At 52.6% G+C, this 13,512-nt stretch overlaps 1 protein-coding gene across 2 annotated transcripts in view; it reads right to left on the bottom strand.

The window, feature by feature from the left end:
- Nucleotides 1-12,290, bottom strand: part of Clptm1 (CLPTM1 regulator of GABA type A receptor forward trafficking) — a 33,911-nt gene extending 21,621 nt beyond the window's left edge. For both annotated transcript variants that reach the window (XM_045133241.1, XM_045133242.1), the window contains exons 1-2: nucleotides 12,203-12,290; nucleotides 2,035-2,147 (exon numbers count right to left, since the gene is read on the bottom strand). In XM_045133241.1, the coding sequence (XP_044989176.1) occupies nucleotides 2,035-2,147; nucleotides 12,203-12,274 (185 nt within the window). In that variant the 5' untranslated portion in view covers nucleotides 12,275-12,290. The remainder of the gene's footprint in view (nucleotides 1-2,034; nucleotides 2,148-12,202) is intronic.
- Between the last annotated feature and the right edge of the window lie 1,222 nt (nucleotides 12,291-13,512).

Here is a 13,512-nt window from a genome sequence, read left to right as displayed (position 1 = left end):
GGAAATCCTACCTCTGCCTCCCGAGTGCTGGGATTAAAGGCCTGCGCCACCACGCCTGGCTTCCGACCATCTGGAAGCAGAGGTAGGAGGATCACCGTGAGTTCGAGGCCACCCTGAGACTACAGAGTGAATTCTAGGTCAGCCTGGGCTAGAGCGAGACCCTGCCTTGAAAAATAAACAACAAAATAGCAGCAGTCTTGGGGTGCGAGTGTGTGTGTGCAGGCATGTTTGTGAGCACATGCCCACACACAAATAATGAATAAGATAGAAAACACGAAAAGGCATCTGATAAACATGACCTGAGAGCGGTCCCCACGCCGTGCCAATGCGATACATGGTGCCACTAGTTCTTCAGGAGGAAATGAGCCTACACCAAGCTTTATTAAAGCCCTCTCGGAGGAACGTCCCTGCGTGCTGATGCGGAAAGACTCTCTGGGGCGTCGTTTTCTGACAAAAGCCAAAGCACCGCAGCTCAGGAGCCGTGACGGTGATGGGAGAGGAACACGGCAGGCACGGCTGCTGGGAAGCGGGCAGGCGGTGGCATCACCACCTCCCAGCACTCCGAGGTGGAGCCCCGACGAGCGTCACCATCCCCACACCAACCCGGGCTACAGAGCCAGACCCCGTGAGGGCCGAGGCTAGGGAGATGGCTTGGCAGTTAAAGGTACCTGCTCACAAAGCTGCCTCCGTAAAGCCAAATGCACAAAGAGGCCCTTACATCTGGAGATTATTTGCCGCAAGCGAGATGCACCCATATTCCGTCTCTCTCTCATATAGTTATAAATAAATAATGTACATGTATTTACATATATTGTGCCTGGCAATAAATACACTTTTTAAAAATCTACAATCATAGCCGGGCGTGGTAGTGCATGCCTTTAATCCCAGCACTGGAGAGGCAGAGGCAGGAGGTTCACCATGAGTTCGAGGCCACCCTGAGACCACATAGTGAATTCCAGGTCGGCCTGAGCTAGAGACCCTATCCCAAGAAACCAAAAAAAAAAAAAAAAAAAAAAGGTTTAAGGAAAGTTCTAGTAAGACAGCTGACTGCCCCACAAAACCACTCTCTCCACAATGCAGCTTCCAGAAGGTCACCAACAGGCCAGGGGACGGGAGCCTTTGTTGTGAAGCAGCTCCTCTGGGTCAGCCCCGCCCCTGGGAGCCACCTCTCCCCTGCTTTGTAAGTGACCCTCAGTAAAAGTGCTTCACCAGAAGAAGAAAAAAACCCACAGAGACAAGCCACCGCTCTCCCCTCACTAATAAGCAAGGCACTCCGCTGCCCTGAGTGAGCAAGTTCCCACCAGGGCCAGCGGGGCGCTGTCCCAGCACACAGGAGGCAAGGTTGAAGACTAGAAGTTCAAGGCCTGCCCAAACTACATAGCAAGTCCAAAGCCAGGCTGGGCATTCAGGAAGATACTGTCTCAAATTTTTTAAAAGGGGCTAAAATATAACTCACTGGTAGAGCACTTGCCTAGCATGTGCAAGGCCCTCAGTTCAATTCTCAGTACTGCTAAAAAACAAAGCTTGGGCTGGAGACATGGCTTAGTGGGTTAGGAGCTTGCCTGTGGAGCCTAAGGACCTCAAGGGTTGATTTCCCAGGACCCATGTAAGCCAGATGCTCAAGGGGGCACATGTGTTTGGAGTTTGTGTGCAGCGGCTGGAAGCCCTGGCGCACCCATTCTATCTCCCTCCCCTTTCTCTACTTTCCTTTCTCTCTCTGTCACTCTCAAATAAATAAATAAAAATGAACAAAAAAAAATGGTTATACTCTTAAAGAAAAGCAAAGATTAAAAAATTCTAGGGCAAGGTGGTGCGCGTCTTCAGCTGCAGCACTCTGGAGGCCGAGGCAGGGTGAGCATCGTGACTTCGAGGCAGCCTGGGCTAGAGTGAGCTCCTCGGCCAGACTAGAACCCACAGGGATTCTATCATGCCAAACCAACCCCCCCCACCTGCACGGACATTACGGCCACTCTGCTGGTCCCCACGCTCTGCTCTCTTGCTGGGTTACAGGCAAACCCAAGCCCACCTGCTCACCTGAACAGCACGCCCTTGATGACCTGCCAGGCATTGGGGGCGGGCTGGGGTGGGGGGTTCGGAGGCTGGGTCTCGGCCGGCGGGTCCCTCCCGATGCTGCCATTGCTGGTCACCTGGGGGGACAGAGTACAGGATGAGAGGGCAGGATGTAGCAGGGCACCCCAAAACCCAGGCAGGCTGAGCACAGATCAGGCTTCCCTGAGTGTGGGAGAATAAGCAGGAGGGTCCATGCCCTCCTATTTAAAAAAATATATTATTATTTTTTTATTTTTTAAAATATTTATTTATTTATTTGAGAAAGAGAGAGAGAGAGAATGGGCATGCCAGTGCCTGCAGCCACTACAAATGAACTCCAGACACATGCGCCACCCTGTGCATCTGGCTTTACGTGGGTCCTGGGGAACTGAACCTGGGTCCTCTGGCTTTGGCACCAAGTGCCTTAACCACTAAGCCATCTCTTCAACCCACTTCCTTCTCTTTCAAGAAAAAACTGCTCCATAAGAGGCTCCTGTGCTGGGGACACAATGGGGACCCAGACGGTCCTCCGGGAAGTCAAATCTCTCTCTAGACAGTAACACGCCAGAGTGAGAACGGCTGGTATGCCGAGGTCCTGGGGGACATGCGGCCCACCTGAGGCCTGGGTCCTGAGGGCGGCACATGGAGCAGTGGCACAGCGCAGGCCGGGCGCAGCCCAGCAGCTGCGAGACGGTGTGCGGCTCTGCGTAGCCATGGCTCTGAGGCGAGGCCACATCATGGAAAACTAGACTGATCCAGAAGGTCCTTCCCTAAGCATGCAGCTGCTGAGGCCTCCCATGTACTCAGCCGTGCCCTGCCCTCCAGGGCTGCCAGTCCAGCAGGGGAGACACAGGAAGACACGACTATAGCAAAGCCACACTGAGAGGAAACAAGAGAACAACACACATCACGTGCACACACAGCCAGGGGCCAGGACTGCACACTGCAGCGCACACCACGTGCACGCACTGCCCAAGGCCAGGACTGCACACTGCAGCGCACACCACGTGCACGCACTGCCCGAGGCCAGGACTGCACACTGCAGCACGCATCACGTGCACGCACTGCCCGAGGCCAGGACGGCACACTGCAGCGCGCATCACGTGCACGCACTGCCCGAGGCCAGGACGGCACACTGCAGCGCGCATCACGTGCACGCACTGCCCGAGGCCAGGACGGCACACTGCAGCACGCATCACGTGCACGCACTGCCCGAGGCCAGGACTGCACACTGCAGCACGCATCACGTGCACGCACTGCCCGAGGCCAGGACTGCACACAGCAGCACACATCACGTGCATGCACTGCCCGAGGCCAGGACTGCACACTGCAGCACGCATCACGTGCACGCACTGCCCGAGGCCAGGACTGCACACTGCAGTGCACATCACGTACACACATCATTCAGCACAGAAGTTCAGCCCCTGGTCTGTTACTCAGGAGCAGGGGCTGGGAAGTCTACAATCCCTGCACTACACAAGGGAAGCATGAGGATCAGGACTTCAAAGCCAGCCTTGACTGCACAGCAAATGAATGGTGAGCCCGCACACTCAAAACAAAACAAAGGGCTGGAGAGATAGCTCCGAGGTTAAGGTGTTTGCCTACAAAGACTAATGACCTGGGTTCAATTCCCCTCTGCCCTTGTAAAGCCTAATGCACAAAGTGATGCATGCATTTGGAGTTCATCTGCAGTGTCTAGAGGCCCTGGCATGTGCATTCTCTCTCTCTCTTCTCTCTCTGCATGCAAATAAGTAATAAAGGTGCTTTCACCAAGATGGTGCTGAAAAGAAGGAAGCTCCTGCCCTTCCCGAAGCTGAAGCCAAAGCAGAGGCTCTGAAAGCAAAAGGCCACGCTGAAAGGCGATCACAGCCACGAAAAGAAAATGATCCTCACGTCACCCACCTTTCAGCGCAGCCTAAATACCCTCAGAAGAGCGCCCCCAGGAGAACCAAGCTTAACCACTGTGCCATCATCAAGTTCCCCTGGCCCCTAGTCGGCCGTGAAGAAGATAGAAGACACCACCCTGGTGTTCACTGCGGACGTCGAGGCTAACAAGCACCAGATCAAACAGGCTGTGAAGAAACTCCATGACACTGATGTGGCCAAAGTCAACACCCTGACCAGGCTGATGGAGAGAAGAAGGCCTATGTTTGGCTGGCTCCCGATTATGACGCTTTGCATGTTGCCAACAAAATTGGATCATCTAAACTGGATCCAGATGGTTAATTCTAAATACACCTTTTTTTTCACTACAAAAAAATAATAAAGATAATATTTAAAAATGAAACAAAACAAAATAAAAACAAAAGCATCTCTCATGGTGAGTCAGGAGGGGAGGAACTGAGGCTGGGCCCTCTGGCCAGCACCTCTCCTGGAACGGGCTCCTCCCCGGTCAGCTTCGCCTCCCCCCTGCCTGTCAGGCTGCAGAAGCCAGTGGCCATGGACACAGCCACAGGAGCTCAGCTCAACAGAGGGAGAGCGCCAGACACGCACTGTGGGGCCAACAAATGCACAGTGCCTCACTGCTCCTCAAGGGAGGGCCTGCCTGGACGCCACCTCCACCCACTGCCCAGCCCTCCCAGCAGCACCCTGAGCCCTCTTCTCCACATCGTCCCTGCCCACCTCACAACAAAAGCCTGGGGAGCAGGCGTAAAAGTCAGGAAAGTAGGATAGGCATGATGTATCACCTCCTGTCCCCATCTCCAGCCAGGGCTCTTTCCTGCTTTTTCCCAAGGTCGAGAACAGTACCAATGAGGCTTGGGGGGAGTCTCAGGTCGGACAGACTCTGCTGCAGTCCTGGTTCCAGAGCTCTGTGCTGTGACACCTTGGGCATGTCACTTCCCCTCTGCCCTGAGGACCAGCTTATGAAAACACTGACGAAATTAGACAGAAAAGTGTCCCCCACATCAATGTTCATGACTTGCGACAGAGTCTCTCACTAATTCCAGGGCTTGGCTTATGAACCCCAGTGATTCCCAGGTTCTACTCTCCACAAGATGGGGTGACAGGTGACAGATGTGTGTGGTGGTCACGGGGGTTCTGGAGGTTCGATTCGGGTTGATGGGCACCTCACGCCCTCGTGCTTATCATGCAGGAAGTGCACTTGGGCGCTGAGCCACCCATCCAGACCAACACATTTTGTCTTGTTTTGTTTTATTCAAGACACTGTCTCACTCTGTCTGGCCCAGTCTGGCCTTGAACTCATAGCAATCTTCCTACCTCGGCCTCCCAAGTGCTGGGATTAAAGGCGTGCACCATCATGCCGGGCAACAAAACAGTTTTCTTTTTTTTTTTGGGGGGGGGGTCAAGGTAGGGTCTCACTCTAGCCCAGGCTGACCTGGAATTCACTCTGTAGTCTCAGGGTGACCTTGAACTCACTGTGTTCTTCCTACCTCTGCCTCTCAAGTGCTAGGATTAAAGGCGTGCACCACCACATCCAGCTTTTATTCTTTTTTCTTCATTTGATTTTTTCCCCTTGGGACTGGAGAAACGGCTTAGTGGTTAAGGTGTTTGCCTATGAAGCCTATGGACCCAGGTTCAATTCCCCAGGACCCATGTAAGCCAGATGCACAAGGTGACACATGCATCTGGAGTTCCGTTTGCAGTGGCTAGAGGTCCTAGTGTGCCCATTTTCTCTTTCTTCTCTTACCCTCTCTCTGTCAAATAAATAAATTTAAATTAAAAAAATTTTTTTTTCTTTTTTTCAAGTACCAGAAATTCAAAGTCCTCTCCTCAGCTAGGAGGCAGTGACAGCCACCAGGACATGAGACGTAAAACAGGTACTTGGTGTAGGCTGCAGGAAGGACAGCTCCCTGAGGACCCTGTGGCATCAGGATGGGTGCTTTAGGCTGCCACAGAGACACTCAGGGTGTTCTAGCATGAGGGGAAGCATGGGAAAGGGTGCAAGCCTGCCAGGGAACAAGGACCTCCCTGGGGCCACCCTGCTCTGAGGAAACTAAGAGGGTTACTCAAGGCTTCCAGAAGGTCTGGGCTGATCCAGCATCAGGAACAGAGATGGGGGCCAAGATGGCTGTTCCCGGGTCTTTTCACTTCCCCCACAGGGATGGCCAGTTCAGCTGGGAAGCCCTGCACAGCAAGGTCAGCTAAACCGCAGATGCCACTTCATACCCACTAGCAAAGCCACAACGAGAGACGTTCACCCGTGTGCTGGATGCAGGGACTAGGACTGTCAGAGCTGCGAGGAGTTCAGTGGGAGGCCGGGCATGGCTCCGAGAGCGCATCCGGCTAGAGTTCAGGAGCGTTCACCAGGCCAGAGGTTCTATCCCCAGTACTGACCAAAAAACAACAACAACAAAAAAAAAACCACAATGAAAGAGCCAGTCGTGGTGGCACCTACCTTTAATCCCAGCACTCAGGAGGCAGAGGTAGGAGGATCATCGTGAGTTCAAGGCCACCTTGAGAGACTACATAGTGAATCCCAGGTCAGCTTGGGCATGAGAGAGACCCTACTTCGAAAAACTAAAAATAAAACAAACAAACAAAAAACCACCTTGAGCAGATATTGAAGAGACAGGAAAATGAACACACGCATCCACTGATAAGCTAGATCAACTCATGGCAAACTGCAAACATGAAGTCCCGCAGGGAATGAGTAGGCAAACCATGATCATCTCAGGAATGAGATTCACAATGAAAAGGAGCTAAAGACAGGCTGAAGAGATGGCTTAGCGGTTAAGGCATTGCCTGCAAAGCCAAAGGACCTTGGTTCGATTCCCCAGGTCCCACGTAAGCCAGATGCACAAGATGGCCCATGTATCTGGAGTTTGTTGCAGTGGCTGGAGGCCCTGGTGCGCCCATTCTCCCCCCCAAAAAAAAACACTGCCTCTTTCCCTCTCTCAAATAAATAAATAAAAATTAAAAATATTTTTTAAGAGCTGGAGAGATGGCTTAGCAGTTAAGCGCTTGCCTGTGAAGCCTAAGGACCCTGGTTCGAGGCTCGATTCTCCAGGACCCACGTTAGCCAGATGCACAGGTGGGCACATGCGTCTGGAGTTCGTTTGCAGTGGCTGGAAGCCCTGGCGCACCCATTAATTAATTTTTCTCTCTCCCTCTCCCTCCCTCCCTCCCTCTCTCTCTCCCCCCCCCCCCTTTCTGTCTCTGTCATTCTCAAATAAATAAATAAAAATGAACAAAAATTTTTTTTTAAATCTTTTAAAAAAAACCTCTTATGATGGAGAATGGAATTTCAAAGGGGAAAGTGGGGGGGAGGGAGGGTATTACCATGGGATATTTTTTATAATCATGGAAAATGTTAATAAAAATTGTGAAAAGAAAATAAAAATAAAAATTTAAAAAAACTCTTTAAAATATATTTTTTAAAAAATGAGCCAAACACACAGAACAGCCCGAGCCCCTGGGCCTCGGTCAGAGGAGAGCTGCATGTTGCGTGGCTCCACGCTGAAGTGTTCAGAAGCTGGCGTAGCATGCAGCGGCTCTCTCACACCTGGCTCCCGGCACTCACACATGGGCAGGAAAACTACCATCAACTCAGGACCAATCTAGCCTACACAGTGAACATTTGAGGCCGTTTCTGAGTTTCAGTGAGACCTTGTCTCAAAAAGAGAGGGGCTGGAAAAATGGCTCACCTTTAAGTGTTTGCCTGAAAAGCCTTAAGAACTGAGGTTCAATTCCCCAGTACCCATGTAAGCTGGATGCACAAGGTGGTACATGCATCTAGAGTTGTTTGCAGTGGCTAGAGGCCCTGGCACACCCATTCTCATTCTTATTCTCTTTTTCTCTGATAAATTATTTAACTTTTTTAATCATAACAAAATAAATGCAAAATTTCTAAAGAGAGGACTAGAGAAATAGCTTAGCAGTTAAGGCATTTGCCTGCAAAGCCTAAGGATCCCAGTTCGATTACCCAGGATCCAGGTAGGCCAGATGCACAAGGGGGCACATGCATCTAGAGTTCGTTTGCAGTGGCTAGAGGCCCTGGTGCGCCCATTCTCTACCTCTTTCTCTCTCTCTCTCTCAAATAAATAAGTAAATAAATAACTTCTAAAGAGAAACAGAGTTGGGGAGGCAGCTCAGTGGCTAAAGAGGCTTGCTTGCAAAGCCTGCGGGCCCAGGGTTCAATTTCCCAGTACCTATGTAAAGCCAGATGCACAAAGTGGTGCATGCGTCTGCAATTTGTAGGGGCTATAGGCCCTATTGTGCCCTCTCCCCCAACCCCACACAAATGAGTAAAATATTTTTTTAAGAAAACTGGGTGTTTAGCCAGGCATGGTGGCGCACGCCTTTAATCCCAGCACTCAGGAGGCAGAGGTAGGGGGATCCCTGTGAGTTCAAGGCTAGCCTGAGACTATGTAGTGAATTCCAGGTCAGCTTGGGATACACTGAGACCCTTCCCTGAAGAAAAAATAAGTAAGAGTCCAGTAGAGGAGACAAACATCTGCCCCCAGACTGTGATGACCTGAGTGTGCAGCATGAGATGGTGAAACCCTAAGGAACCCAAAGAGGACTTGTGACCCCCGTCTGAGAGGATTTCTTTCTTGAGGAGGGGAAAGGTGAGGTGGGCAGAGTAGTCAGGATCATGCAGACAGCAGGGTGTTGGCCCCATGGCTTTAGCCACAGCCACTGAAAGGGTGCAGCAGGGCCAGGGCAAGCTCAAGGCCAACCCCAGCTACGTGTTTCCAACAAAAGCAAAGCAAAGGTGGACTTCCTGTGCTCCCGCACAGCCCCTGCCATCACACGTGCTCCCCAGACTTCCTGGTGGACACTTCAGGGCACCGTGAGTAAGGTCACAAACTCAAACCCAGGAGGGAGAAGAGCAGGCACCAACAGCGAGGACGGTGATCAGAGGCACTCCTGCAAGTGAGCAAGGTTCGCGGCAGCTGGCCCTCCTCCAGCGGGGCTGACCCTGCCCGCCCCCCACCAGGTACATTTGGTAACCTCTGAAGACACTGCTGAGTGCTGCAACCAAGGAGGTGTGTGTACGCTACTGACATCAGCTGCGTAAAGGCTAGGTGTGCTCCTAAACACAACGCAGCCCCACAACCAAGACGAATTCATTATCCAATGCCAAAGATCAACATTGGGCTTCAGAAATCCTGGTCTAGGGGCTAGAGAGATGGTACAGTGGTTAAAGGCACTTGCTAGCAAGGCCTGACTGCCTGGGTTTGATTCCTTGGTACCCACGTAAAGCCAGATGCACAAAGTGGGCCACACATCTGGAGTGCATTTACAGTGGCAAGAGGCCCTGGTGTGCAACATTCCTTTCTTTCATTCTCTCTCCCTCTCTTCTCCTTGCAAATAAATAATTTTTTTTTTTTTTAAATGAGCCAGGCTTGGTGGTGCATGCCTTTAATCCCAGCACTCGGGAGGTAGAGAGGTAGGAGGATCATTGTGAGCTCGAGGCCACTCTGAGACTAGAGTGAATTCCAGGCTGACCTGGGCTAGAGAAAGACCCTACCTTGGAAAAAAAAAAAAAACAACCACCACACCACAGGGCTGGAAGATGGCTTAGCAGTTAAGGCGCTCGTCTGCAAAGCCAAAGGACCATGGTTCGATTCTCCAGGACCCAAATGCATAAGGTGGTACATACATCTGGAGTTCACTTGCAGCAGCTGGAGGCCCTGGTGTGCCCATTCTCTCTCTCAAATAAATAAATATAAAAACATTTAAAAACAACAACACTGTACTTTATCCCAAAGAGCAAAGGACGGGCACTGAAAGCTTTCAAGAATGAGCTGGAGCTGGGTGTGGTGGCGCATGCCTTCAAACCCAGCACTTGGGAGGCAGAGGTAGGAGGACTGTTGTGAGTTTAAGGACACCCTGAGACTACATAGTGAATTCCAGGTCAGCCTGGGCTAGAGCGAGACCCTACTTCACAAAAAAAAGATGAATATTCCAGACAGCTTAGTGGTCACAGATGCCCGCTTACAAAGCCTGCCAGCTCAGGGTTCAATTTTCCAGCCACCACGTAAAGCTGGATGGGCACTGGGCAGTCCTTCACAGCGGCAAGAGGACCTGGTGCGCCCATGCATACATACAACCCCCTCACACACACAAAAGATGGGGCTGGAAAGATGACTCGGGGGATAAAAGCACTTGCTTGCAAAGCCAGCCAGACTGGGGTTCAATTCCCACACCACAGATTTAATACAGACACAATAAGTGGCTGTGTCTGGAGTCTGTTTGCAGAAACAAGAGGCCCTGACCACCCCAGCCCCACCCAACACACACACACACACACACACACACACACACACACACACACGCGCAAGTAAGCAATTTTTTTTTAATTTCAAGCAGAGATCCAAGTGTGTCTAGAAGCTCAGGGAAACATAATCCCTGGTCTCTGAGGCCCACCAATAATCAATAGGAACCTAAGAGGCAGATAAGACTTTCACAGAGGGTAGGCAGCCCCTTGAAGACAAAGTCTGTACATTTATTCCAACATTTCCCTAGCTGCTCTCCATGCCTGGTTGGAAATGCTAAAAAAATAAATTTAGTCCAGGGCAGGAGAGATGACTTAGCAGTGAAGGCACCTGCCTGCACTGCCAAAGGACACAGGTTCAATTCTCCAGGACCTACGTAAAGCCAGATGCACAAGGTGGCCCGTGCATGTGGAGTTCGTTTGCAGCGGCTGAAGGCCCTGGCGTGCCCATTCTCTATCTGCACCCCTCGTTTAAATAAATAAATAATAAAGTTAACCCTACCCCGAAAAAACAAACAAAAAAAAAAAATGCAGTTCAGACATGTTGGGCTATGCTGGGCGTAATGGCGGACGCCTTTAATCCCAGCACTTGGGAGGCAGAGGTAGGAGTCTCACTGTGAGTTCAAGGCCACCCTGAGACTACATAGTGAATTCCAGGTCAGCCTGGACAGACAGTGAGACCCTACCCCAAAAAAACAAAACAAAAACAAAGCAGTATGGAGGGCTCTTATCACACAATTTCAATTTGCTACCTGGTGTTTCCCAAGTGAGAGTATTCTCTTGGGAGAAAGGAGGCTCCTGCAACCTCTCTGGTCCTTTGGTCCCCACCGTAGTCACCCAAGTTTTAAACTCATCTCCCTCTCCCCTCACAGCAGAGGTATGGGCTGCGCCTCTGGAGGGACTTGTTCCAAGGTCACACAGAGTCAGCCTCATGCACCCCTCCCAGCCAGCACTCCTCGCTCCTGAGCCTCCCACATGCGGTGACATCCCAGTGGGCGGGTCGACAAGTACCTAGGCTTGTCATTCCATCAATTCCCCCAGATGCCTGCCTGCACGGGCACCTTCGCCTGTGATACCGGCAAGGCTGTGAAGGTCTCAGGCTGAGTTTTAAGGTGGGAAGGTGTGTCAAAAGTTGTCTTCCATTTGAACCCATTTCCCGACAGGATCGGTTTAGGCTCGAAATCAAACACACCTAGCCCAAGACTACTCAAGAGCCAAGCTTCTGGGGCTGGAAAGACGGCTTAGCGGTTAAGGCCCTTGCCTGCAAAGCCAAAGGACCCAGGTTCGATTCCCTAAGACCCACATGAGACAGATGCACAAGGTGGTGCATGCGTCTGGAGTTGGTTTACAGCAGCTGGAAAGCCCGCCCATTCTAATAAATAAATTTTTTAAAATGTCAAAAAATAAAATAAAGTTTTTTTTTCTTTAAAAAAAAAAAAAAAAGAGCCAAGCTTCCACCACGGGCCAGTTGGGAGTCACAGTGAAACCTGGGTGACCTTCGGCAAGAAAGCGCCTTCATGGTGCTTGGGGGAGTCGAGGATGTGGTCTGTAAAATGGGTCCATCATGCAGGCAGCCCACGGCTCGGACACGGCGCGCCAGACGTCCCGGAAGAGCAGACCCCTCTCTCTAGGGATGGCAAACGGGCGAGGACCTAGGACCGCCTGGGACACGGCTCTGCGCGCCCCCCCCACCCCATGCCCATCCCCGGCTCGAGCAAAGGAGCCCGGCAGAGCAGCCCCCCCCAGGCCCCAGCCCGCGCCACCCGGCCACTGTCCACTTCCCGCCACTGTTCAGGGGCCTCCTTGGGTGAGCCCCGGCCCCGCCTGGGCCCCACAGTCAAGGTCCCTCTGGGGCATTGGAGCCCCCCACCCCCCACCCTCCCCGTGCACCGGAAAGGTACCGCGCCCACCCCAGCGCGGAGGAACAGGCTCTCCCCCGCCCCACCTCAGGCCCCTTCTCGGCCTCCGTACCTGACCGGAGCCGCCTCCCCCGGCCGCCACCACGGCGCTGCCGGTTCCGTCTGCCTCCTGCGCCGCCGCCATCTTCCCGCTCAGGGTCCCCGCCCCCGCCGCCGGCCCCGCCCCGTCCCCGACGGCGCCGGCGCGATCACGCGAGACTTCACGCGGCCTCGGACCCCACCGAGCCACCGTACCCGACCAGAGCGTCTCGAGTCACGCCTCTCCCGCAAAGCTCACTTCCGGCCACGAAGTTTTCCGGCCCCCCCCCCTCCTGGCACCACTCGGCCACCGTACTGGAGTATCCTTGCGGTGCTCCGCGCTGTCCGCTCGCAGGCGTTCGCGCCTCCCTGGCCTCCCGGGAGTTCTGTTCGCGCCTGTTTGTCAGATGAACCCAGCTTCTTGCTGGAAGGATGGCCCTGAAAGGATAAAAATTGCCCTATTTCTGCTGCCCTGTTTTCTAGTTGCTCTGCTAACATGCCCTTTTGGCTTGCTTGCTGCTGCATTGAACCACGGAACTGCCATTTTGCAACTGCCTCCATTTTGTAAAAAGCATACCATGAGGACCTGACCTTTTGTACGCCTTACACGATGCCTAAATTCTAGGAACTCGAGTTCCTCATTAAGATTACTCCCCACCTGGACACAACCAATCAACGGTCAACACATATCTGAAGCCCCCAGACAAGAGCCCACCCTGTGGGCCCCACCCAATCAGAGGGACCCAGGCTGGAAAGCCCCTGTGACTCTGCATACCTGTGGTTTTAGCCTTTATAAGCTGACCAAACCCGTTGCTAGGGGCTCTTCACCCCTCCTGCGAGAGGAATCTGTGTTGAGCCCCGATGCATCGGATTCAATAAACCTCGTGCGGTTTGCATTGAGAGCGTCCTGCGTGAGTGTTCTTGGGGTCCCGTAGACAGCCCTGAGCAGGGACCCCTCTGGGGAACCCCACATTTGTGCATGGGCCGGGAATCTCTACAAGACCCCAGACCTCATTTAGGACCCCTCAGAGGTAAGAGGCGCCTCCTGTCTTGTCTGTGTACGTCTGTACTTTTATCTCTGTCCTCTGGAAAAATTTTCAATTTCAACCGGTTTCAGTATCTGGATGCCTTCCCTTTGGGTGCTCTGAGTCGGGGCTGATGGGCCTGAGGACCACCACCCAGCAATCTGGAGGACGCTCCTGATTGCCCCCAGGAGACAGGTTTTTCTGTCTCCTATCTGAAGAACTCGGATCGAGTTCGCCTCTGTCGGTAAGCATCATCGGGGTCCCGCTCGCCGCCATCTGCTTCAGTTTCATTTTTACTCGAGCAGCGATCGGGCCGCCT

This window comes from Jaculus jaculus, chromosome 14 (assembly GCF_020740685.1).
Source record: "Jaculus jaculus isolate mJacJac1 chromosome 14, mJacJac1.mat.Y.cur, whole genome shotgun sequence".
In the NCBI taxonomy this organism is placed as follows: Eukaryota; Metazoa; Chordata; class Mammalia; order Rodentia; family Dipodidae; genus Jaculus; species Jaculus jaculus.
The sequence above is the reverse complement of the archived record's forward strand: the minus strand, read 5'-3'. Positions and strand labels throughout refer to the sequence as shown.